This window comes from Condylostylus longicornis, unplaced genomic scaffold, assembly GCF_029603195.1.
Source record: "Condylostylus longicornis isolate FDR11 unplaced genomic scaffold, ASM2960319v2 ptg000143l, whole genome shotgun sequence".
Lineage (NCBI taxonomy): Eukaryota > Metazoa > Arthropoda > Insecta > Diptera > Dolichopodidae > Condylostylus > Condylostylus longicornis.
The window spans coordinates 181,627-208,357 of record NW_026578111.1 but is presented as its reverse complement, the minus strand read 5'-3'; the positions used below and the strand labels follow the sequence as shown (position 1 = coordinate 208,357).

Sequence of the window (26,731 nt, the reverse complement as noted above, 5' to 3'; positions counted from 1 at the left end):
GACTCTTCATGGTGCCTGCATTGGAGCTTCAAGGGATTTATATCACCATTCCTTGAAAAAGTTCTTTGTTTGCACTGATTGCCAACAAGTGCACTCTCTTTTAAGGGCGATGTACGACAACATTGATAAAAAAATTACATCGCTTCATGAAGAAAAAGACGGGATGATTTTCTTGAGACGGCAAAAAATATTAAAAGTCTCTCGCAATCAGTTTTTGATGAGAAGCCGAAAAAGCAAAGTTCGATCCAGATAACACACGCAGAACAATTTCCACTTCTGGATAAAAGCATTTTATCTTTATCTGACTTTATGGTATCAAAATGTGAGAAAATAATGGACTCAATTAACTGTCTCACCGAGAACCATTCTGACATATCTAATAATTTAAAGTTACTCATCACGAACCAGTCCAGCATATCAATGTCTATAAATGATATATATAACAAGATGGGCTCGCAAACTACAAAGGAACCTGACTCTGCTGGTGTGCTTGAATCTGTAATGAGACGTCTGGACAGCATAGAAAGCAATCTATGTGACATAGGTAACTCGTTTTCATCGAAATTCTGTAAACCACCTTCGCCAAAGAATAATGAAGCTACTCAAAAGACAGTGGAGTCTCTTCAGGATGAGATCGAGGCTTGCAAAAAAGTACCATTTCCATCTATGGTTGAAACGAGTGACCATAGTACAACCTACTTCGTAAAAGGAGTGGATGTTAAAATTCTTTCAAAGCAACTTTTCAATAACGGCCAACAGTTGCGATATAATTCATCCTGCGAGGTTGCGTAATAAAAGAAAGATCAAGTACAGATGCTTCAAAGTAGTGTTCCCGCAAAAGTACGATTGGTTCTTCAGTAGTTCTTTCTTACTCGTTGGAAAAACAGGTATGACACAACTTCTAGTTCTAAATTAGCTTCTACAAATATAAGTAAGGATACTTTTCCTAGACATACTAATTACACTAACAAAATATCTTATTCAACTACTAACAAAACAAAAAACTTTTTCAATAATAAGAAACATACTAATAGTAACACTTCTAAAACTACTTCAACTGAGACTGAAACAGATTGTGTTAACAATATTTTGGGTTCATCTAACCAAAAAGTTCAAAAATACAATAACTTTGTTTATTCTCATACAATCAATCGGTATAACGACATAAATAATAATATGAATTGCAATGGGAATGATAACACTAATAATAATAATAACAATATTAATAATAATAATAATAATAATAATAATAATAATAATAATAATAATAATAATAATAATAATAATAATAATAATAATACTAATAATAATAATAATAATAATAATAATAATAATAATAACAATAATTATAATAATAATTATAATAATAACAATAATAGTGATAATAATAATACTATCAGTACTACCGACAATAGTACTAATAATAGTAATACTAATAATATAAACAATGATAATGATAATAATAGTACTAATAATGTTGCAAGTAGCAACTTTAGCAATGGTAAGAATAATGATGATAATAATAATAATAATAATAATAACAATAATAATAATATTAATAATAGTAATAATAATAATAATAATAATAATAATAATAATAATAATAATAGTAATAATAATTATATTAATAATGATAATAATAATAATAATAATAATAATAATAATAATAATAATAATAATAATAATACTAATATTAATGATAAAAATAATGATCTTACAACCGGAGAAATAAATTATACCACAAAATTAAGCACTCTGGTAATGACAACAACTCACTTATAAATGATTATAATGAGTTGGCGAATGAATTTAAGATTAAGGCAAACGAGGCATATGATAATTATGTCCAAAATATCGGTAACTCAATAATGAGCAACCCCAAAAAGTTTTTCGACTTCGTTAACACTAAACGCAAATCATCAGGTTACCCGATTTCGATGTATATGAATGGCAAAATGTCTTCATCTTCCACGCAAATCTGAACTTTTTTGATGACAACTTCCAGCAAATTTATCGCCCTGAGATACCTTCTAATAATGTTAATTTCAATCATGTACCCCTCGTGAACAATACCAACCCGCTTTTCGAATACTTTCATTTATCGGTTAAAAATGTTTTTCAGGGCATCATTAACCTAGACGTTAAGAAGGGATCTGGTCCTGACCTTCTACCACCAATATTTCTTTACAATTGTCGCTACATCCTGACAAATCCTCTTACCTCAACATTTAACAGATCTATATCCACCGGAATTTTTCCATCAGCTTGGAAAAATTCGTATCTGATACCAATTCACAAAAACGGTGACAAAACAGCGATAGAAAACTACAGAGGTATTGCTATTTAGTCTGCTATCCCAAAATTTTTTGTAAAATTAGTTACTAATATACTTGCGCCAGTCATCAATCCATTATTAAATAACGAGCAAAATGGTTTTAGAACTGGTCGCTCGACTACCTCAAATCTTACAGTTTCCACATCTGACGTTCTTTCATTAATGGAAAAAGGTTTTCAAGTTGATACGATATATACGGATTTCAGTAAAGCTTTTGACCGCATCGATCACAATATCTTGGAGCGTAAACTAGTTAAGTTTGGTTTTAATTCTACTAGGATGGCTGAAATTCTATTTCTCGGGGAGAACCCAATTCGTTAAATTCCAGGGGATTAAATCTAAACCTATTCGCATTCATTCAAACAAAATGCTGGGATTCATAAAGCGTAGAGTCAGAGAATTTGACAATATCTGTGTTACAAAATCACTTTATTGTTCTCTAGTTCGCTCTATTTTAGAATACGGCAGTATTATTTGGGATCCCGCTTTTGTAACACATAGTAATAGAATTGAATTCGTCCAAAAACAATTTCTCCTTTTTGCTTTAAGAAATCTTTATGATCCACATGACTTTCACAATATCCCTTCCTACAAAGTTAGGCTGCAGTCCCTTAATATGATTAGCCTTGAATCCCGCCGTTCTATGCTTTCTTCGTGTTTCACATTTGACGTTATAACTGGCGTTATAAATGTCGAATTCATTAAAAGAAAAATAATTATCAATAATGACGTCAGGCCTACTAGACACACTAAATTTCTAAAAGAACAGACACATAGAACTGAATATGGTAAAAATGAGCCCATTAATAGGTGTTGTACTGTATTCAATCGTTTTAGCTATCTTTTTTCACCTACATATTCCAAGAACACTTTCAAAAAAAAAACTTCTTGACACTTTATACTAACCATAACCTACCACAATTTTTAAGTAATTCATTGACCTAATTATAGTTTCTTTTATTGTCATAAGTAGAAACATTTTCGACTTTTTTTAATAAATTTTTTGTAATATCATATTACGCTATATTGTACTCTGTATAATTTATGTTTTTTCTTTTGATTCACTTTTGTTTCGTTATACTTAAAATTTCTAATTTTGCTGCACCAGCAGTTATGTATTTATTGTTTGTAGGTTAAATATTAGTAATACTTTTTACCGACCGTATTGTGTAAACAATAGGTAGGTTATGTGATGGCAACAAATTTCGCATATCGAGTTTTCGGTGGGAACATAATATTTCTTGACATACATTTTGAAAACATAATTTAAAAAGAAAAGTTATTTTATTTCATTAAAATTTTACAAATAGGGTATTTCCAAAAAATATTTAGGAGCAGAAACTTGCTGATATTGATTTGTAAGGGTAAAGCTTTTTTAATTCCATTTTAAATCATAACAAAAAAAAATAAAATTATCTTTAAAAAAAAAAAAAGTTCAGCTGACAATTCGCATTTTACAAGGTCTGGAGACCTTTTGCTAGAAATCGTATGCTATGCGCATTAGTACATATTACATAATTGTACATTCACGCATTTTATTTATTTATTTATTTATGTTCTTAAACATTTTACGTAACTTAAAATTAAAGAATGCATATACAGATACATATTTTTCAGACAGAACAAATTTTTGACTTAAAAATTAAATTTAAAAATTATGCAAAATAAAACTAATTAGTAATAATATTCCATAAAATATGAATATACACAATGAAAAGGTAAAACAAGAATTTGTTAAAATAAAGCAAAGGGTTATACTTAACTATAAGTTAATGGAAGCTTTTCCATCGTGTCTTTCTTCAGTGAAAAGTCAAGCATAAACGCAGCATTCTGCTGACTGGTTCATGTTTCCCATAATTGGTCCTATGAAAAGGAACCATGAAAAGATCCGGGGAACGAGACCTAAGGTTGGAATTAATCACAATTTTATTTAAAATGTCGGGGGCGATTAAATCAGTTTTCATAAGCTGAAAAATGAATAACAAATCCGCGACTTCACGTCTTTTACCCAGTGTGGGTAGGTCAATTAATTTGAGTCTGTGCTCTTAAGGTGGAAGAATGATGGGGTCTTCCCAAGGAAGAAGGCGCAGTGCGAACCAAAATAGGATTGAGTCTATTCAAAAAATTTTTTTGAATAGACTCAATCCTATTAATATGTATATCGTAATAGGGTGACCATATTTGTGAAGCATATTCAAGAAGAGGATGGACCAGGCATGTGTAGAGTGTTTTTGAGACATAAGGATTATTAAACTCCTTTGACCAGCGTTTAATGAAACCTAACATCGAGCTTGGTCTGCATATAATATGATTGTAGTGGTTTATGAATGATAACTTGCTATCGAAGCAAACACCCAGGTCCATTATTGAATCAACTCGACTAAGAGCTTGGCCATTAAAAGTATAGTTTGTAAACAATGGCCCTTTTTGCCGAGAGTAGCACATTTGTGCACATTTACTGACATTGATTTTTAGGTTATTACTTCAGCACCAGCCGTAGAAGCGGTTAAGATCATTATGAAGACACATCGCATCAGTTGTAGAGCTTATTTTTTTAAAACTTTTCATGTCATCAGCATATATTAATACCTCACTGTGCGTCAGCATCATTGGAAACAACATCATTAATTGAAATTATGAACAACAATGGTCCTAAATGACTACCCTGTGGTACACCAGAATTAGACGAAAGAGGCGAGGAAATTACTGAACGAGAGGACTCTGTAAATCCTGCCAGGGAGATATGACTTTATCCAGGCCTTACAATTTGTCAGGGAATCTTAAGAGTTTCAATTTTAAAATAATAATTTCATGTGGTAGCATGTCAAAGGCTTTGCTAAAGTTTGTGTAAATTACGTCCGTCTGATACCCATTTTCCATATTATTTGAGAAAACTGTCGTGGCTTCCACTAGATTAGTCACCGTGGATTTCTGTTTTAAGAAGCCATACTGACGCGCACTAATGAATGGTATACAATGGAAATAAGTATTGTCATATACCATCAACTCAAAAACCTTAGGAATTGCACAGTTTAGCTATAGGACGAATGTTTGCACGTCATTTTTATTGTTTTTCTTATGGATTGGCCTAATGAAAGTTTCCTTCCACAGGGACGTGAAAACGCCCGAAGAATAAGGCTTACTAAAAATTACGGTTAAAATGGGCGTCAGAGAAGAGCAGAACCTGCTTAAAATAATCTCAGGAACTCCATCTGGCCCAGGAGAAGGACTAGAACCCAAATTGGAAAGATATTTTTTAACCGCAAAAGATTTCGTGACAAAATTTGTGAAGGTAGTCTTACGATAGTTATCAATGTGCCGAAAGTTGTCGACGTTTAATTGAAAAGATGAAAAAGAGTAAGATTCGGCGAAAAAGATACGCAAAAATTCGGAAGTAATTTTCGGAATTATTGCTTGTATTCCCGCCGAATTTCAAGAAGGTTTTATAACTATCACTCTTCCTCTTCCGGCTTATGAACTTCCAAGACTTTGGGAATACGTATTAAGTTATTCGAAGTTTTAAAGATATAGTAGTCGTAACTTTCTCTTGCTGCTACTTTAAATTGATCATACGACAATATTTGCGCCACTCTTTTTATTTGCGCCACTTTATTCTTTTTGTTGCGAAGTACCCTCAATTCTTGTGAAAACCATGGAGGGCCAGAGCCAGTATCTTTAGTTTTCAACACTGGAATAAGCAATTCAAATGCAGCAAAAATGATTTCGTAAAACTTACCCGTCATAGACTCAATATCAGTAAAGTTAAATACTGAAGAGAAGTCGTAAGTAGAAAAGAAATCATTTAGCAATGCGAAATTCGCCCTTTTAAAATCAAACCGATAGAAAACGGGCTTTTCAATAGTTGGTTGGTCGTCAATGCAACAGGAGAAAGATACCGGAGGATGATAGATATCAACGTTAACCAACGGATCCAGGACAGTTATTGGTAAACAATTGTATCAATTGGAAGTAAAGACTAGATCCAGTTGCCTTGATTGACGGTTTGTTATTAACGATATTTGTTGAAAATTATTCAGATGAAAGGTATCTACAAAGGACAACTCCAACTCACTAAAACAGTCAATTGATATCAAAAATGGTTCCTCATCATGAGTCATCCACCTAATTTTGGGGAGATTAAAATCTCCGAAAACAAAATCCTTAGGGTTAAAAGAATTGCATAAATAATCAATTGCCGAAGAAAATTTCGCATATAACTCATTACTTGAGTTAGGCGGTATATAGCAATTGACTACGAAAAGCGGTTTGGATTTCAACTCAATTTTAACTGCGATGATTTCAAGGTCATCGGAGTCTTGAATGTCAATAATACTAGTTGATAACGAGTTTTTAACGGCGATTAATACCCCACCTCCCTGTGGTGTGTGTCCCTGCAAGAGAAGTGCATGTCGGTCCTTTCTAAAAACAGAAAATGAATAGTCGAATAATTCAAGATTATTGATGGAGGGGGACAACCAAGTTTCCGTTAGAACATAAATATTAGTCAAGAAGAGAAGGAAGAAGAGTCTGAAGAAAGAACTTCTTGTTTGCCTCCCTCATCCTCTGCAAATAATCAATCATATGGCTCCTAAATGTTTGCAAATCTTTATCGACACTAGCGGCAGATATATTTAAAGTGTCATGAAATTTTTTGGACAAGCTATATAAAATAGTATAGTAAGAGGGAAGGCCCTCACTTTCAATAAAAGCCTTAACACCTAATCTAGTTTTACCATCGTGGTGGATATTCTCCGCCGCGTCGTGAAGATATGCCAAGTACAATTTAACATTCTCATCTACAGCCCGATCTCTGAAGCGAGATGGTACATAAGTACTATTGCCATCTTATCATTATTATTGTTAATGTTATAGATCTTGCTATTATTATTACTCTTATCGTTATTTTTATTATTATTTTTATTATTATTATTATTATTATTATTATTATTATTATTCTTATTATTCTTATTATTATTTTTATTATTATTGTTATTATTATTACTATTATTAGCAATGAATCCAAATACATATATACATGGATTTTAATGAGTAGGGAATTATTTTATGCTTATACAGTAATTGATCGCTTAAAGTGCTTATTTCCAAGAGCAATTTACGATTTTAAGCGACATAATTCAAAACGAGGTCCAAAAATAAATTACTCAAAAAATGCTGGATGTAAAAGAAACTAATTATTTGTTTAATTATGTACTTTTTTGTAATTATTTTTAAGAGCTTTTCATATATTAAGTTTTATGTTATTTATTAGGAAAAAAGCATATCTATATGTATATTACGGGTGTGCTTTTAAAGAAAAAAAGTAAATTAAAATATCTCAAACACAGAATGAAACGTAATTTCAAAACTACAGACACTGCCCTGATAAGCATAAGGCCACCACGTAGAGTGAACAAATCTCCTAATAAATTTGTTTTTCCTCCTAGATTTTTCGTTTTATGGTTTTTAAAAAAAATGTTTAAAGTTTATATGAAAAAAATTCTTTTATGTTTTAAGTCATTTACATCTAAAAACACCTAAAAATTATTTTTATATAAATAATTTTTTTAATTATATTTTAATATTTGCAAAAAAAATTTCCAAAAGAAGGAACTTTGCATTAAAAATAAATTTTAAAAATATATATCCTACAATTTATAGAAAATCAATCGATGCAGACCTTCCTCAGTGCCATTTCAAAGGGTAGTTAAATTACGAAAAAAAATTAAAATTAATTTAAAATTGTAAAATATTTATAGGGAAAATTCACCAAATTCTAAACATAGGTGTACCAAAACTGCAAAATTTTTGCGCAGAATATGCAATTTGCTTTAATAAACATTTTGTTAAAACAAATATATAATGTAGACAGGCCGGCAATTCAGTTGTCAGCTGTGTACCTTTAATTAAAAAAAAACAAGAAGAAATAGAGTTAACCGTGTCAACTCTGTGATACCCGTACGAATTTGCTGTCCCATGTGCGAATATATATGTCATAGATGACTATGGGACAGACTATAACTTAAAGTTACCATATTAATTTTTGCAAAACTTCAGTAATGGGTATTAAATATTTTCTTAGATATGCCAAACTACTATTGAAGTTGTATGGCGGCCACCAGAAAGAGCCAAGCAATTTCAACGAATTTTATCAAACACATTTGCCAAAGTAATATATTCGTTTGTGTGAAACTTCAATAGCAAACCTTTTATAGTTTCTGACATATTGGCAAATAACTTTTGAAGTTGCATGGCGGCTGCCAGAAAGAGCCAAGCAATTTCAACGAATTTAAACAAACACATTGGCCCCACTAATATATTCGGTTTTGTGAAATTTCCATAGCACACCTTTTCACGGGTAGCTGCTTTTGAAGTTGTAAAGCAGCTACCCGAAGCAGTACCCCGATCATATCCAATTTAAATGGGGTTCTGCCATTAAATATATATAGCTTCTTCCCAAGTGTCAAAAAGAACGGATAATTCTAGAAGGGCTAGAAACATGGTACAAAAGGCATTAGATTATTATTAGAAACATAAACCGCGAAATAAATAATATTTGAAAATATAATGATCTCACATATTTTTGGTTCGAAAAATCGAAATAATTTTAACGTAAATATATGTCAGCTTTTGTCAAAGGCATCAGATTTTTTGTGGCATATGAATATTAACGCTTCATTTGTTATTGTTTTGAACATTATGTTTCGCCAGCAAGCTTTAAAAAAATATACATACAGAATATATATACGTATGTACTTAAAATTTTATTTTTATTGTTCCAAGCGAAAAACTGTAAAATGCTAAATTTTAATACATCTATATGTATTTTTTTTTCCTTCTTCACTCCTAGGAGGAGTACAGGGCTAGTGCATGATATCTATTATGCCCTAGTTTCTATAGTCGTAGAGAGTTAGCTAGGTAGCCTACCGTAGTTTTTATTTATATTAAATATTTCAGTTTATTAATATTTACTGTTTATTTTTCTTAGTCTTTAGTATCGAATATTATGAATATTTGAAAATTACTTGTATAATATTTATTAGTATTGCATATCAAGTTATATAATATTGAATATAATTTTTATAGTGACCTGACCGGGGTTTGAACCTGAGACCCTTCGGTTAGAGGGCCGGTGCCATAACCACTGCACCAATGGTCAGATAACATATGTACACACATACATATATTTGAATAAAATTATTATTTTGTTTTTGCCTAAACCTTTTCTTTATTTGAAAAATTACATTCATATGTACATACATATATTTGAATACAATTATTATTTTATTTTTGCCTAAACCTGTTTTTTATTTGAAAAATTTATTTCTGTATGTTACCCCTATGATTTAATAATTATGTGTTTCTATAGCTAAACCACAATTTTCAATATTATTCAATTCATACAGAAAGCTTAAAAAAAATTAGTTAGGAAGCTTTAAAAAAATATACGCATATATTTATGTACTTAAAATCTTTGCGAATGATTTCAAACTATTATAACAATATTTTTTTGGAAATTTTCTTTAAACTTTTATAATAACATTTATCTGTTATATAATAAATAAAGTTGGGTCAAACCAATGGTTTGTATTATAGCACGTTTCCCTTTAACAAGTGAAAATTCTGCTTTTAAATACAGTCTATATATACCTATCACCCTATTAAAATTATTTTCATACATTTACAAAACTATTTCTAGGATTGCATAAATTTAGGATTAACGATTTATGCAGTATTTAAAATAAAGCAAAAATTAATATAAAGTGAGGTTAACATAATGCTCGATTTTAACTGTTAATTGTGTGAGTTAAGAAAAATAATTATATTTATTAATGTCATGGAATTTACCGTTACCTTTTTGTGTTTATACAAATTTGAAAAACCTTGCGGTTTCGGAAATATAAGGTGTCAAAAATTCAAATTTACAAATTTCGAGAGGCGATAACTTGAGAGGGAGGGGGTGGAGATGGAAAAAAGACATTAACAAATAGTTCTTCTAACGAAATGAACTATTTGTTAATGTCTAAAAGCCCCTAAAATTCAAGCTTCTACAAGCTGGGTTCTAGAAAAAAAACGACATCAAAAATTTGGAAAAAAATACTTTAGATAACGGTAAATTTGAACGGCCATTTTGTTTTTCTAAAGTTTAACTATAGTATACTGTGCTAGGGGAAGCAAGCAGCTGCCTTTATGCGTTTGAAAAATTTCAAAAATGCTTATGGTTACATTGCAACAAATAGTTAAAAAAGGCCATTTTTAGGGTATAACTTCTAGAGGGGGGAGATAGGTAAAAATTTTGTACGGAAATAAGTTTCTGGTAAAGATCTATGTATGTAATTTCAGCTCTCTATCTTCAAGGGTGTAGAAGTTTTGTAAACAGACACACGGACAGACGGACGGACGGACGAACGGACGGACGGACGAACGGACGGACGGACGGACGGATGGACAAAGTGAAACTAATAAGCACTTTTTTTCAAAATTTTTTTGGAAAAGTGCTAAAAAGTAAAAGAAAAAATTAAAAAAAAAAAAAAATTTTAAAATAATCGAAACAAGTAATAAAGTTGGGTCAAACCAATGGTTTGTATTGTAGCACTTTTCCCTTCAACAAGTGAAAATACTGCTTTTAAAAACAGTCTATGTATACCCACCACACTATTAAAATTATTTTCATTTATAAACGAAACTATTTCTAGGATTGCATATATTTAGGATGAACCATTTATGCAGTCTTTGAAATAAAGCAAAATTTAATATAAACAGGGGTTAACATAATGCTCGATTTTAAGGGTTAATTGTGTGAGTTAAGAAAAATAATTATATTTTTTAATGTCATGGAATTTACCGTTAACTTTTTGCGTTTATAGAAATTTGGAAAAACTTGTGGTTTCAGAAATATAAGGTGTCAAAAATGCAAATTTTACAAATTTCAAGAGGCCATAACTTGAGAGGGGGTGGAGATGGAAAAAAATTTTCTTCGAACAAAATGAACTAATTGTTAATGTCTAAAAGCCCCTAAAATTTCAAGCTGCTGCAGGCTGGGGTCTAGAAGAAAAACGACATTAAATATTTGGAAAAAAAGGACTTTAGATAACGGTAAATTTTAACGGCCATTTTGTTTTTCTAAAGTTTAACTATAGTATACCGCGGTAGGGGAAGCAAGCCACTGCCTTTCTGCGTTTGCAAAATTTCAAAAATGCTTATGGTTTCATTGCAACAAATAGTTAAAATAGGCCATTTTTAGTGCTTTGGGGGGGTATAGCTTCTAGAGGGGGGGAGATAGGTAAAAGTTTTGTTCTACGGAAATAAGTTTCTAGTGAAGATCTATGTACGTATTAAATTTCAGCTTTCTATCTTTAAGAATGTAGAAGTTTTGTAAACAGACACACGGACAGACGGGCGGACGGACGGACGGACGGACGGACGGACGGACGGACGGACGGACGGACGGACGGACGGACGGACGGACGGACGGACGGACGGACGGACGGACGGACGGACGGACAGAGTGAAACTAATAAGCACTTTTTTTCAAAAAATTTTTGGAAAAGTGCTAAAAATACGGCAATATCTACGCACCTTGAATTTCCCTTTACAATTCTTCATTATATTCATATTTCGTATAACTCTTCAGAAACCATACTATTGTACATCATAAAAATATAGCTATTTCTAAGGTGACAAAAAGTACGGGTACTTCTAGAAGGGCTAGAGACATGAGACAAAAGCCATTAGTTAGGATTTTGCCTCTAGGGTCCCAGAAAAAGCAAGAATTACACCCGCCCTCCCCCTTCACCACCTCCCAAGATGCTTTGTGGTCGCTTTTTACTTTTTGGTACTACATCCTGTAGGGGTAATTTTTATTTATTTTTGGAGGTATAAATATTCTATGTAAATTCATATTTGGATATTCATATGTGTGAGTTATAACAAAAAGTGAACACTTTCTTAAGAAAATCCTGAAGAGTTAAAATCTACATTGTTTTATAATAAGTATGTACGTACGCATTTAGTTATGTATTCTTATCGCGATTTGTACTTAAATTTCTTGACAACATATTTTTGAGACAAAATTTTATAAGAAAATGTTATTCTATTACATTAAACTTTTTACAAAAAGGGATTTTCAAAAAAATATTTAGAACGGAAACTCGCTGATATTGATTTGCTTTTTTAATTTCATTGTAAAAAAATAAAATTATCAATAAAAAAAAAATTTCATCTGGCAAATCGCATTTTTCAGGGTTGATGGACCCATTTTTTGCATAGTAGATCGCCGTTGATGGACCCATTTAGAAGGAGATCGGGGGTCATGCGATCACCCCCATTGGTGATTGCAGAGAAAAAGGACAGAGTAAGGATGATAACTCTGAGAAAAAGTCTAATAAGTTTGCGGAAGACAAAAAAATTAAAATCCAAGAGGGTAATATGAAACGGCATCTCATACAGGAGAATAAATGGGATTCTCAGGACTCGAGAATAACCGAGTTGGGGAGCCTTTGTAAGGTGCTACAAAACGAGATTTGCAAATTACAGGCAGAGAATATAGATTTAAAAAATCAAATAATATCTGCATCAACAGAAAAGAAAAACAAAGATGCGGAAGTTATCTGACTGGATCCTAAAACAGAATAATGCAAAGAAGCGAAAAATTGAAAAGTCTCCTCAGAAATAAATTCAGAGACGACAGTTAATAAAAATAATGAAACCAGCCCTAAAATGAAGGCTGAAAATCCAAAATAACACAAGCCTCCTCCGGTTATATTGAGCAACATTAAAAACTACTCCCACATAGTTAAGATATTAAAAGAAGAAAGAATAAACGTTAGGGTCAATATAATGAATAATGACCAATTAAAAATAAATGTGGAAAATGAAAATGAATACAGATTACTAACAAAAGCTATAAATAAGGCTAGACTGGAGTGGCACACGTATGAGAATAAACTGACGAGGCCAGTTAAAGTTATGGCTAGAAATCTCTATCCATCGTGTGAGCCAGAGGATATAAAAAAAGAGCTTATTAGCAAAGGCTTTAAATGTCTAGATGTTGTAAATAAATCAAAAGGAAGAAGGAAAATGGAAAATATATTTCAGTAAAACTTCCGCTTTTTATGTTATCTTTTGACCATTCGGAAGAGATAACCAAGATCTATAAAATAGAATACTTACAGCACATGAGAGTAAAAATTGAAGCCTTTAGAAGCAGCAAATCCATTTTATCCTGCTAGCTATCGAGGCTGTTTGATTGCAAAAGAATTGCAAAATAGAAGATTGAAAAAGAATAAGACCAAACAAAACCAAATTAAAATTAATGAACAAAGAACTCCAAAAATAGACAGAACGACGGCACCTAGTAAGGTGTTAAAGGGAGTATCTTATTCACAAGCGCTTCAAAGCAAAACCCCACAAAAAAAGAAAATGAAGGAACCTGAGAACAAAACCCCACAAATAAAAAAAACTGACGCAGACATTATGCAAATAATGCATAGTATGTTGATTAGAATTGACGAGATCTCTTAAAAGATTATTAAAAATAGAAAATGCATACACTGGGATGTAGACGGGGACACCAAAGAAGTTAATAAAAGATGTACGTAAATGAGGTACGTATAGTAACTTGGAATGCTAATGGTGCTCTTAATAAGAAACAAGAATTGGAGGTCTTTCTCAAAACAAGAAATATAGATATTTGCTTGCTGTCGGAGGCTCATTTGACATATTATACGGGCCTTAAAAAAAAGGGCTATGATTCCTATAAAGCGGTACATCCCAGCAATCAGCCCAGAGGAGGTAGTGCAATACTAATAAAAGAAAGTATAGAACATAATGAAGAATTCAAGATAGAAACGGCTGAAATTCAGCTTATTTCGATAAAAATTAAATCGACTAAACAGGACTTTAGTGTTGGTGCTGTATACTGTCCACCAAATTGCAGCATTAAGAAAAATACTTTTAAAGATCTCCTGTACAAGCATGGACACAGATATCTAATAGGAGGTGACTATAATGCCAAACATACAGATTGGGGTTCTAGAATCACCTCAACTAGAGGAAGAGAGCTAAGAAAAGCTATTCAAGAACTAGGTTGTTGCTATCACTCCACTGGCACTCCTACTTATTGGCCTACTGACACTAACAAGATTCCTGATGTTATTGACTTTTTTATAACCAAAAAAATATTAGATTTTAATTCGGATTACTCAGCTGTCATATTAAAACTAATTGAAAAAATAACTAAAACATTATTTAGGCCCAAATAAACAAAAAGCACTACGGATTAGGTGAGATTTAGATACGAAATAATAAACAATATTGACGTAAATATTAATATACAATCAAGAGAGCAATTAGATGTGGAGTTAGAAGGATTTATTAAAATCATACAAAGAGCTGCATGGAACAATACAAAAAAGTCAAAGTACAAACCGACAGCAAATAGCTATCCTCGAGAAATAACTGATTTAGTAGGTGAAAAGAGAAGGGCCAGACGCAGATGGCAACATTCGCGTCACCCTGATGATAGAACTGTTTTAAACAGACTTTCCCAGGTGCTTTCCAAGAATTTAAATCTTTTAGAAAATTATATAAAGAACTTGTCTTATGGAAGGCTACAAGAAGCAAAAAGAGACCGATTAGGCACGGTCCGCCACTGATGAAGGCAAATGGCAGTTGGGCGAGGAGCATTATAGAGAAGGCCGAATTGTTTGCTGATTACTTGGAAAACATATTCACGCCAAACGGAATAACCTCAGATGTGGGTTTGGTAGAATCTATCGCAAATAAAGCAGACAGCATAGTTCCACTTACTCAATTTGCGGAGGAGATAAGATCCCTGAAGTTGAAAAAATCGCCAGGTTTTGATCTTATTACTGCGGAAGTACTGAGACAGCTACCAGACGAGGCATTGGAACATCTGACCAAAAACCAGAATGCAGCAATGGCTTTAAGGTATGTTCCTTGTGCTTGGAAAGTCGCGGAGGTAATTATGGTGCCGAAACCCGAGAAATCTTTGAGGGAAACAAAGTCTTACAGGTCCATTTCACTGTGACCAATGATGTCTAAGCTTTTCGAAAAACTGCTATTAAGGAGATTGGGGCCAATAATAGGAAATGGTGGCCTAATACCGAACCATCAATTTGGTTTTAGAAGAAACCATTCTACAATAGACCAGGTCCATAGAATAACTTATATTATAGAAAAAAGCTTGGAAAATAGGGAAATCTGCTCTTCCATGTTTCTAGACGTAGCACAGGCATTCGACAAGATGTGGCACAGGGGCCTTATACCTAAGTTAGGGCAAATGTTACCATCGTCATTTGTTGAAATTTTGGAATCTTACTTAGCTGATAGATTATTTAGAATTAAACAAGATGCTGAATACTCCACGCAAAGAGAAATAAAGGCATTTGTGCCTCAAGGCAGTATATTGGGCCCAACGTTGTACCTGCTTTACACGAGTGATTTGCCACAAATAGAAAATGCTACGATAGCCACTTTTGCTGACGATACTGCAATATTGGCAGTAGGAGCGAACAATGATTCGACAAAAAAATTACAGGAGGCAATTAACAAAATAAGCCAGTGGACTAAGGATTGGAGGGTGAAGTTGAATGAAGCAAAATCGGTTCACATAAACTTCACCAATCGGAAAATAGTGAATCCACCACAAATTAACGTAAATGGAACGAACGTAGCGATCCATAACTCGGCAATATACCTAGGAATGACTTTAGATGTCAAGCTAAGATGGAAAGAGCATATAAAGAAGAAACACATAGAATTAGAAAATAAATATAGGGAAAATTATTGGCTCCTAGGTCGTAAGTCCAATTTGGCAATTGATAATAAAATCTTAATTATATGGTTTTAATGAAAATTTGAATGAAAAAGTAATTTGAAATTTTTTTGTATATTAAATTTATTTAATCTTAATTTTTAGTATTATTTTTATAAGTTAATTTGTAATAGTTTTATAATTTTTCATTTATTATTGTTATGTAATATTGTTACACTGTTAATGAATTTGAATAAAAAACTGAATTGAATTGAATTGAATTTATAACCAAATCAATTAACCAATATGGCGATATGGCATTCAGCTGTGGGGTTGTGCCAAGAAGACTCACATTAACAAAATGCAGACCTTCCAGAATAAAGTTCTACGGGGTATGGTAAATACGCCATGGTATATACGTAACAATGATATCCACAGGGACTTAGGAATTCCATTGGTTGTGGATGAAATTAGGAGTTGTGCTATAAAGCATAGGGCTCGTCTAGAACAGAATTTAAATATGGAAGCAGCTCGGCTGCTAGACAATGGCGTTATGACAGAAAGACTTAAACGAACAAGACCATTCGATTTAACACGAAATACCAATTTCCTTATGGAAGGTATTTAATTGCTGCACGGAAAAACCAAGTTAGCGCGGAGGTAATAGTTGGTCTGTAGGACCAGTTTTATCCGTTCAGAATTTAGGTAATTTTTTAAGGTAGGAGTCACACTCCCCCACTGTCGAAGGAAAAGGGCAGATAGAGCCGTCCTTCTTCGTCTTTCGAGATTTTTTCACCTAGTAGAAAAAAACAAATTTCAGGATTCGAATCAGGGACTTTTTCGATAGAAATCATATGCTATACGTATTACCCTATATACGTTAGTATTAGCATTAACACATTATACATTCACGCGTTTTATTCGCATGTATTATAAAATCCAAATATATATGTGCATTGATTTCAGTAGCGAATTGTTTTATACGTATACGATAATTTACCGCTTATAGTGCTTATTGTCAAAATAAATTACTAAAAAGATATTAGATCTCAAAAGAACTAATTATTTGTTTAATTATATACTTTTTCGTAATTATTTTTAAGAGCATTTCTTATTTTAAGTTTTATCTTAAAAAACATTAGGAAAAAACATATCTATATATATATTACGGGTGTGTTTTTGAAGAAAGAAAGTAAACTTAAAATATCTCAGACACAGAATGGAGCACAATTTCAAAACTACAGGCATGACATTTCAAAACTAGAGACATGGGACAAAAGGCATTAGATATGGTTTGCCTCTAAAATTCCAGGAATATCTGACATTGGAGCTTTTTAGCCCCTAGCTAAAATAGAGTTTTAGAACTAGCTCTATTTTAAGATTTTCTGAAAAAATTTTTGTATAACAAAAGCCAGTTTTTCTATTATACTCTTTATAATTAGAAACACAAACCAAAAAATAAATGATACGTTTTACGTTATTCTTATTATTAGAAACAAAAACCGAGAAATAAATAATATTTGAAAAAATAATGATCTCACATATTTTTGGTTCGAAAAATCGAATAAGATATCAGATGTTTTGTGTATCTGAATGTTAATGCTTCATTTGTTATTTATTTGAACATTATGTTTCGTCAGCAAGCTTTAAAAAAATATACATACAGAATTTATGTACTTATGTACTTAAAATTTTGTTTTTATTGTTCCAAGCGAAAAACTGTAAAATGCTAAATTTTAATACATTCATATGTACATAAATATATTTGAATAGCAATATTATTTTTATATGCCTAAGCCTTTTCTTTATTTGAAAAATCTATTTCTGTATGTTACCGCCATGATTAAATAATTAAGTGTTTAAAATTTATTTCTATATGCCAAACCACAGTTTTGAATATTCAATTCATATAGAAATCTTAAGAAAATTAGTTAGGAAGCTTTAAAAAAATATACAAGTTAAGACACTATGATACACGCGCATAACATCAGACGCTTAGTTCAGCATTATTTTCATGAGAATATTGTTTAGTAATTTACCTGTGAAAATTTTATTTTTATAATTCCCACAATAAATGCCTAACAAGCATATTTAACTTTATAATTTAGCATTAACTTTATAATTGTAATATTTTGCTATAAAAATGTTCAAAAATAGTAATTAAGTTCAGTTAAGTTTTATTATTATAATAAATTAACTCGACCAAACGGACATCAGTCCTGAAAAATGTTTTTTTATAAGAAATTGAAGTATAATTTCTTAACTGGCGACCGAGTAACGGGGACCTAGAACTACAGAACGTTGTCACTATTGGAACATAACGAGTTAGTTGCAGATCACATAAAGAAAGTGACACCAATCGTATCGCAGTAGGCCTACCGCAATTATCAACGCTCTGGGCCAAAAAGGATCACTAACACGTATCTAAAGAAAAAAATGCGAAGCATTCTACTCCTAACGTGAGTACAAGTAAAACCAAGAATAAAAATTTTTCATTAAACTTAAACGAGTGACTAAAAACATTTTTCGAGCTAAAAAATAGCCAATCATTATTTACAAAAAATAAACATGGAGAAAAAAATCGAAGAAATACAAAATGCAATGAGAGAGATGACTGGGGCTCTCATCGCCCAACTCAACATGATCAAAGCACTGCAAAATACAAGAAGACCAACGCAACAACCTTTCTCGTCAGGACCAGTAGGCCCAAAGACAGAGCTGGACTTAAAAGATATTTGCAAATGAGGTAAAGGAGCTGCAAGTATTCGATGGAAACCGGACGCAGTACGTACCATGGGTTCATAGCGTCGAAAGCATACTGGCAGATTAAGCAATCGTAAAACACAAACCAATATGTAGAGCAATATTACAGAACATTCGCGAGAAAATCTGAAGCAATGCGAAAGGTGCTTTAATATCACACAATATTTTTGACAACAGCTGGGACGAAATAAAGGCATGTTTGTCCCTTCATTATGCTGATAACGAGATGTCAGGACACTTGTACACCAACTATCTAATCTAACTCAGAAGAACCTCACAATTGACGAATTCTACGCCAACGTAAATTATCAACTGTCCTTGATAATCAACAAAATAAAAACCGAAAATTACAGTATCGACACATTACAAGCACTAAGTGAAACATATCAGAACACTGCCCTAGATGTGTTCATAAGAGGGCTAAACCGAGATTTATCAAGAATGCTCATCATTCAGCAACATCAATCCTTACCAGAAGCGTATTCTTCATGCTTCAAAATCCAAAATGCCAGCGTACGTAGTATACCGATAAACAGTAAGGGCTCAAGCAATAGAGTGGTAGCTAGAATCAATGCAATGGTCATGTCCTGATGGAAGTTGAACTCACAGGTGGACTATTCAAACCTGTCTAGTAAAAATTTCAAATAACCAAGCGACACAAGTTACATGAATCGTAAGCAGCAGAGATTTTATAATTAAGAAACTTCTGAAGATGCGGCACAGTATGAAGAGCAACTAAGCGCCAAGTACGAGCACGAATCAGAGGAATCGGAATGCGAAGAAGAAGACGAATTAAATTTTATACTCCCAGCCTCTCGAGCATTCCATACATAAAATACAACGCAGCCGACAACAAAATGCTCAAGTTTCTTGTAGACACTGGGGCAAACAAAAACTTTATAAAACTAGAACACGCAAAGAAACCAAGGCTCACAGTACGCTCATTAACTGTACGCTCAGCTGGAGGTCATACTCGTATTACTATCACACAAAAAGTTAACGCAAGACTCTTCAAACCACACGGCAACAACACGAAATCAGACTCCTTCCTGCTACCAGGACTGAAATCATTCGATGGGATCATCGGCGACGATACCCCGAAACAACTGGAAGCAATCATCGATTGCAAAGAAAACACGTTGAAAATATATCCGAACATTACGATACCGTTAAGAGGCCAGACAACATTGAAACAAGAATGGATCACCTTAAAAATTTCTTATATTTTTTTATCTTGAAATAGTCTAATTACCGAAGTTTATTCTTATTTTTGTTTTCAATAGTATTTATTATTTTGAGACGAAATTATAAGAGATTTTAATGTTTTATTCAATTGGCGTGATACCATTGCAAAAATTTTTAATAAAATCCAAAAGAAAGAGAATCAGAAAGTCAATCAGTAAAGTATAATCCGTTATTTTATGAGACGTTTATGAGACATTTTATGTATATCGTGAAAGCGATTGTAATTTTTTATTGAGTTGAAGGTTTTCATTTGTGTTATTGATTTTAATAGCTTTGTGAGTAAAGGTTTTTTTTTATTTTGTTGGATTCTTTTCAGTGTAGGTTTATATTTGTTTATTAGAAAGGTTTTTTTAATTTTTTGTTTACTTTTTGAGTTAAAATTTTCAATTTAAAAAAGGTTTTAACTTTTTATTACTAATACGTATATAATATACATATGTACAAAACAAAATAATTTTTTTTATTTTTTAAAAATTAATATTTAAAAATTTTTTTGTTTCCTATTTTTTTTTTTTTTTTTGAAAGTAAAAACATTTTCAAACAATATATTTAATTTTTATTTCTTAAAAAAAATAAATATTTTTGAGTACTCATATTTTTTATTTAAAAAAAAAGAAAAAATACAAAACAAAACATAAAATCCATAAGTTCTATGTTCTATTTACTAAAATACCATATTTAACACTTATTATTTAATTAATTTTAATACAGCTTAAAACTTAGTTTTTCAATACAACTTACAGCTTAAATATCCAATATTCATTATTTTTATAATATAGATACCTATTTTTTAATAAACTAACAGTTTTCATCAGATTGTGAAATTCTTAGTTTATAAAATGAGATCTCATTTACATTTTTTAAATACATCTCATAAAGAGAAATATTATATTGTAAAAATATTGATTTTGTCCACTAAAATATACTCTAAAAAAACACAGCTTTACGTTCACTAGATCAAATAACGAAAAAGGAGAAATCGACTTATATTTTTTAATACTAAAAAATATTTCTTATACATTTTAACTTCTACAGCGAAATTTATAAGCGAATTAAAACGATGCTGCAAAACAGAACTCTTTTTATTTTCTTCTTTTTTATACTAATGAGAGAACGCTTTATCGCTTTAAAATAATTTAAAAGATTATGTAAAGAAAACAAAAAAAACGCTGCAAAAATTTCGCAGATTATTTCTTTTTTTTTTCGTTTATATTTTGTTTGTGTAAGAAGTCTATATGACAAAATACATTTACTTGAAATGAGGAGTTGTATCACATGATGTGTTTTCTGTTTTTTATTTTGCCGGTGAAATCCATATTTTTATGATAAAGTATTTCTCTTTATGAGACGTTTTAAAAAACTATGAATGAGATCTCATTTAACGAAAAATTTCAAACACTGATGAAAGATCCCGAGAAAATCACAGCAATACAAAAAATGAAGATACCAGAAAATTTGAAAGAACTGAAAGGTTTCCTAGGGTTGGCATCATATTACAGGAAGTTTATCAGGGATTTCTCACAATTAGCTAAACCACTTACCAACCTTAACCGAGGTAAAAATGCCCAAGTAAAGGCCAATCAATCAAGGAAAATAGCAATCACATTCAATGAAGAGGAACTCAGAGCATTCAAAGAGCTGAAACAGGCCTTATCATCAACAGAGTTATTAGTAGTCCCCGTTTTTTAACAACCTTTTATTCTTACGACCGACACTTCGAACATAGCCTCAGTGTTGTCGCAGGGCGACATAGGCAAGGGTCGTTCAATATCATACGCATCACGACCACTCAACACTCAACAAAACAGAAGAAGAATACGCAACCTACGAGCGTGAATTATTAACAATAGTCTGGGCTCTGGACAAGTTCAGGTGTTATCTCTATGGTGCAAAGAAAGTAAAGATTTTAACGGACCAGTAACCTCTATCGTTCAGTCTAGACAACAGAAATAACAACGCCAAGCTTAAGAGATGAAAATCATGAATAGAGGAATACAACTACGAGTTAATAATAAGCGCAGTGCACAGCGCAGAAGAGGAGAGCAGCGACTTAATACCACATTGCGAAGCTCCACTTAACGTGTTCAAAAATCAGATCATCGTTTCACAAGGACCAATACCTTCTGCCTACGAAAACCCTCATCCAAATTACCACCGACATTATATTGGTCTTCAGGATATCACCAACACAAATCTATTAGAAGCATTAAAGAGAACACTATCGCTATCAATCCTCAATGGTATTAAAATACCCGAAAATTGAATTCAGTTGCTGCAGGACTTATAAAAAAACCATCTCCAAGGATACAAAATTCGCATAACACAACGAATCGTGCAAAATGCCAACTATGAGGAAAATAAGTACCAAATCATCAGCCATGATCATAAACGAGCACACAGGAACTGGAAGGAAAATAAGGGACGAATAATGTAGAAACACTATTTTCCGCAAATGGCTAGCCTTATTAAGAAATGGCTAGCCATCAGACATTTTTTATGGAAGAACACAACGAATCAATTACCAGAACCTAACAAACTTTCAAGACAAGGTTTATGAAGATCTTACTGAAAGAATTTGTAAAACCCAAAAAGACAAAATAAATAGAGAAAAGAATAAAAGGAAACAAACTAAATCATATGAGCCTGGAAAAGCTATTTTCGTTGTCGAAAAACAATTACATAAAGTCAATATATATTCATGGTAGATCTGTAGTAAATGTACGCCCTGATATGGATCCTGAAAAAATACTAGTTTTTTGTACCTCTCTCTTCCGTATAAAATCGTGCTGCGAATTGTTAAATCTACTTATGAATGCAGATGATTTACAATTAACTATGCTAAAATCGGTAGATGTTCCGTCACAGTGTTTCGTGAATAAAAGCTATAATGCAGTTTCTTTTAACTATAAAGAAGACTTTACTATAAATGAAATAAATCACTTGAAATGGGTAATTTGGTCAGGCATTTATGATAAGATAAATCCCTCTATGTTACAAATACCAAAGTTCGTTATTGACATGCATATTTCAAGAATTGATAATAAGAAAGGTATCGAAATTTTCAAAGATTACATAACAAAAAAATATTTCAATTGTAGTTATAAAGAATTTTATAAAAATAAGGTGTCTAAAATAATACTAGATTATATATGTTGCTCGGTTTACCCTTTTTGTACTTGCACAATTAGAAAACTTTAAAATAGTAAATTAATTAATTTCAAAGAAAAAAAAAAAAAAAACAATTAAAATTTATTTTAAGTAAATAAATGTAAATGTAATTTTGAGTAACCAGAAATATACCCACCCCACAAAATTTGTATTAATACTAAGTAATATGTGGTAGCATCGGTGCATAATACTATACATCGTTAGTGTTGATTTACACTACTGTATAGTTTATCATCAATTTGCATACATAGTTATAAAATAAATAGTTGTATTGTATTAATCTTAAGATATTTGCAAATTGATACTAATAATAAATAAATAAATAAAATAAAAATAAATAAAGAGCAAGAACAAACCCCTTTATAAAACAGAAATAATAGCTAGAAATAACAATGTTACAGTCACAACCGAAAACGGAAGAAGAATTCATAAGGCGCACAAAAAGAATTCCCCCAACTAACAAAACATTTTTCTCTTTTCAGCCTATTATTTAGGGTATCAACAGTCTTTCAAATATACGAGTTCAAGTCACCCATCATGGCTATAAAGGAAGGCGTGGGACGAATATTAAATGAAAATCCAAAATTAGTTCATTGGATCGACTTCACCAGTTACGAAGACGTACTACAAAGATCAAAAGTGGAAGCAAATCAGTTGAATTCCAACAAGTTTACTAAAACGCAACTCACCTTCCAAATTCAACAAACCGAAGATTTGGTTAAAGAACTCACGGAACACTCCGCTATAAGGAAATGATAAAAAAATTGGATTTTCAGCGCCTATTCTCATGCAACCTATTCGGATGAAATACTTAGAAGCCATAACAATTTGATATGGAACGATAATGAGCAATATCATATCAATCAAGTTCTAACAAATACAACAAAACATATTCTGATGCAATATAATAGAATTATTCAAAGGTTCGATGAAAATTCAAAAGAAGCTAATTACCAAACGCTTTTCAACCAAATTAATATGATAAAGGAAGAAATAAAAGAAATCGTAAGAGCAGTCCAATTAGCCAAAGGAAAAATAGTGAACACCAACTTATTAAATAAAGAGGAAATCAACCAATTGATTTCTGAAATGCAAACATTACCGTATTTCAATGTTATTGATGCAATCGAGTACGCTACACCAACAGTAGTAGTCCAAGACATGACTGTACTCTACATATTATCACTACCCAAAACCAGCGGTGTCGAATATAACTATATTAAAATCAGAGCCACCACTAAAAATAATAAGCAGTTGCATCTAACATACAAAAGTCTACTAACGAACCTCAAACAAATTTTTGGCATTAGCAACGAATGTAACAAGTATAAAAACACCTTCATCAACAAAATGGATCAAATACAAGAATTACCTGATGACCACTGCATCACACAAATTCTGAGAAACTGCAACAATACTTGTGAGTACGAGTTCAACAGAAGGGAATCGGTCGAAATAATGAAAATACAATATTCCTCAATAATTTCAGTGGAACAGTCAAAGCCAACAACACAACAAAAAACCTTAACGCTAACTTCGTCATAGAATTTTATAATGAAACAATTCAAATAAAAAACGAGACCTATACCAACAAAGAATTTCAATCGTCTCAAATCATTTTGCCATCAATAATGAGCGACAAGAAATCCCCAGGAAAAATGAAACTCAACCTATATTATCTGCACAATTTGCACTTAGGTAATGTCAAACAACTGAGCGAGCTCACTACAACTTCGGCAGTTAACATAACATTCAATGCCATATGCACCTTAATTATCATTGCCATATTACTGAAATTAATTTGTATATTGCCATATACAAATATATGATACACGCGCATAACATCAGACACTGAGTTCAGCATAATTTTCATAAGAATATTGTTAAATAATTTACCTGTGAAAAATTTATTTTTATAATTTCCACAATAAATACCTAACAAGCATTTTTAACTTTATAATTTAGCCTTAACTTTATAATTGTAATATTTTGCTTAACAATCAATTATATGCTATAAATATGTTCAAAAATAGTAATTAAGTTCAGTTAAGTTTTATTCATTATAATTAAACACATTAAATCAATAAAACGAACATCAGTCCAGAAAAATGTTTTTTTATAAGAAATTGAACTATAATTTCTTAACTTACATACACATTTATACACTTAAAATTTTTGCGAATGTTTCCAAACTATTATAACAATATTTTTTTGGAAATTTTCTTTAAACTTTTATAATAATATTAATCTGCTTATCTGAGACAAGGGACAAAAGGCATTAGATATGGTTTTGTCCTAGGGTCCCAGAAAAAGCATTCATTCTCCCCACTCTTCCCCTTCACCGCCCCGCAAGATGCTTGAGTCCGCTTTTTACAAAATGATACTACATACTGTTGGGGTAATTTTTTATTTACGTTTGGAGGTATAAATATTGTATGTAAATTCATATTTGGAAATTCATATGTGTGAGTTATAACAATAAGTGAACACTTTCTTAAGAAAATTCTAAAGAGTTAATGAAATCTACATTGTTTTATAAGTATGTACGTACGCATTTAGTTATGTATTCTTTTCCCGATCTGCTGCAAAATGTATTAGTAAGCAAAACATAAGTGTACATTAAATTTCTTGACAATATATTTTTAGGGCAAAATTTTATAAGAAAATGTTATTCTATTGCATTAAACTTTTTACAAATAGGGTATTTTCAAAAAAATATTTAGAACGGAAACTCGCTGATATTGATTTGTAAGGATAAAGCTTTTTTATTTTCATTTTAAAATATAATTATCAATAAAAAAAATCATCTGGCAAATCGCATTTTTCAGGGTTACCCTGACGCATTACCCTATATAGTATTAGCGTTACGCATTATTAGTGTTATACATACGTGCATGCATTTTGGTAGCGAGTTATTTTATGCGTATACAGTAATTGATCGCTTAAAGTGCTTATTGCCAAAAGTAATTTACGATTTTGTGCGACACAACTTAACGCGAGGTTCTAAAATAAATTACTCAAAAGATATTAGATCTAAAAGGAACTAATTATTTGTTTAATTATGTACTTTTTCGTAATTATTTTTAAGAGCATTTCTTATTTTAAGTTTTATGTTAAAATATTAGGAAAAAAACATATTCATATGTATATTACGGGTTTATTTTAAAGAAAGAAAATAAACTTAAAATATCTCAGACACAGAATGGAGCACAATTTTAAAACTACAGAAATAATATTTGCAAGGCTTGCAAATATTTCGTTTACTATAATAAATCATTTGTGAAAATTGGGTGAATTTAACTCAATTAGTTTTTGAGTTATCGTTGAGACGGACGGACAGACAAAGCTGATCAAAAACATACACTTGAGTCTATATCTAAAACCATTATTTCTTAGCATTACAAACGATAAGGCAAATTTCGAGGGTGCGTCAATTTCGCTTGCTT

General features: G+C 31.6%; 2 protein-coding genes across 2 annotated transcripts in view; one reads left to right on the top strand and one right to left on the bottom strand.

The window, feature by feature from the left end:
- LOC129615659 (NADH dehydrogenase [ubiquinone] 1 beta subcomplex subunit 2, mitochondrial-like) overlaps positions 1 to 26,731 on the bottom strand; it is a 55,098-nt gene that overhangs the window by 18,733 nt on the left and 9,634 nt on the right. The gene's annotated exons all lie outside the window — the stretch shown is intronic.
- On the top strand, positions 803 to 25,017 carry LOC129615658 (uncharacterized). Its single transcript, XM_055530976.1, has 2 exons — positions 803 to 887; positions 23,768 to 25,017. Exon 2 carries the CDS (start codon positions 24,183 to 24,185, stop codon positions 24,828 to 24,830), a length of 648 nt encoding a protein of 215 aa, XP_055386951.1. The 5' UTR covers positions 803 to 887; positions 23,768 to 24,182; the 3' UTR covers positions 24,831 to 25,017.

What these genes read in the sequence shown, in the direction of transcription:
- LOC129615658 (XM_055530976.1), top strand. Translation starts at nt 24,183, where the DNA reads ATGCAATATAATAGAATTATTCAAAGGTTCGATGAAAATTCAAAAGAA.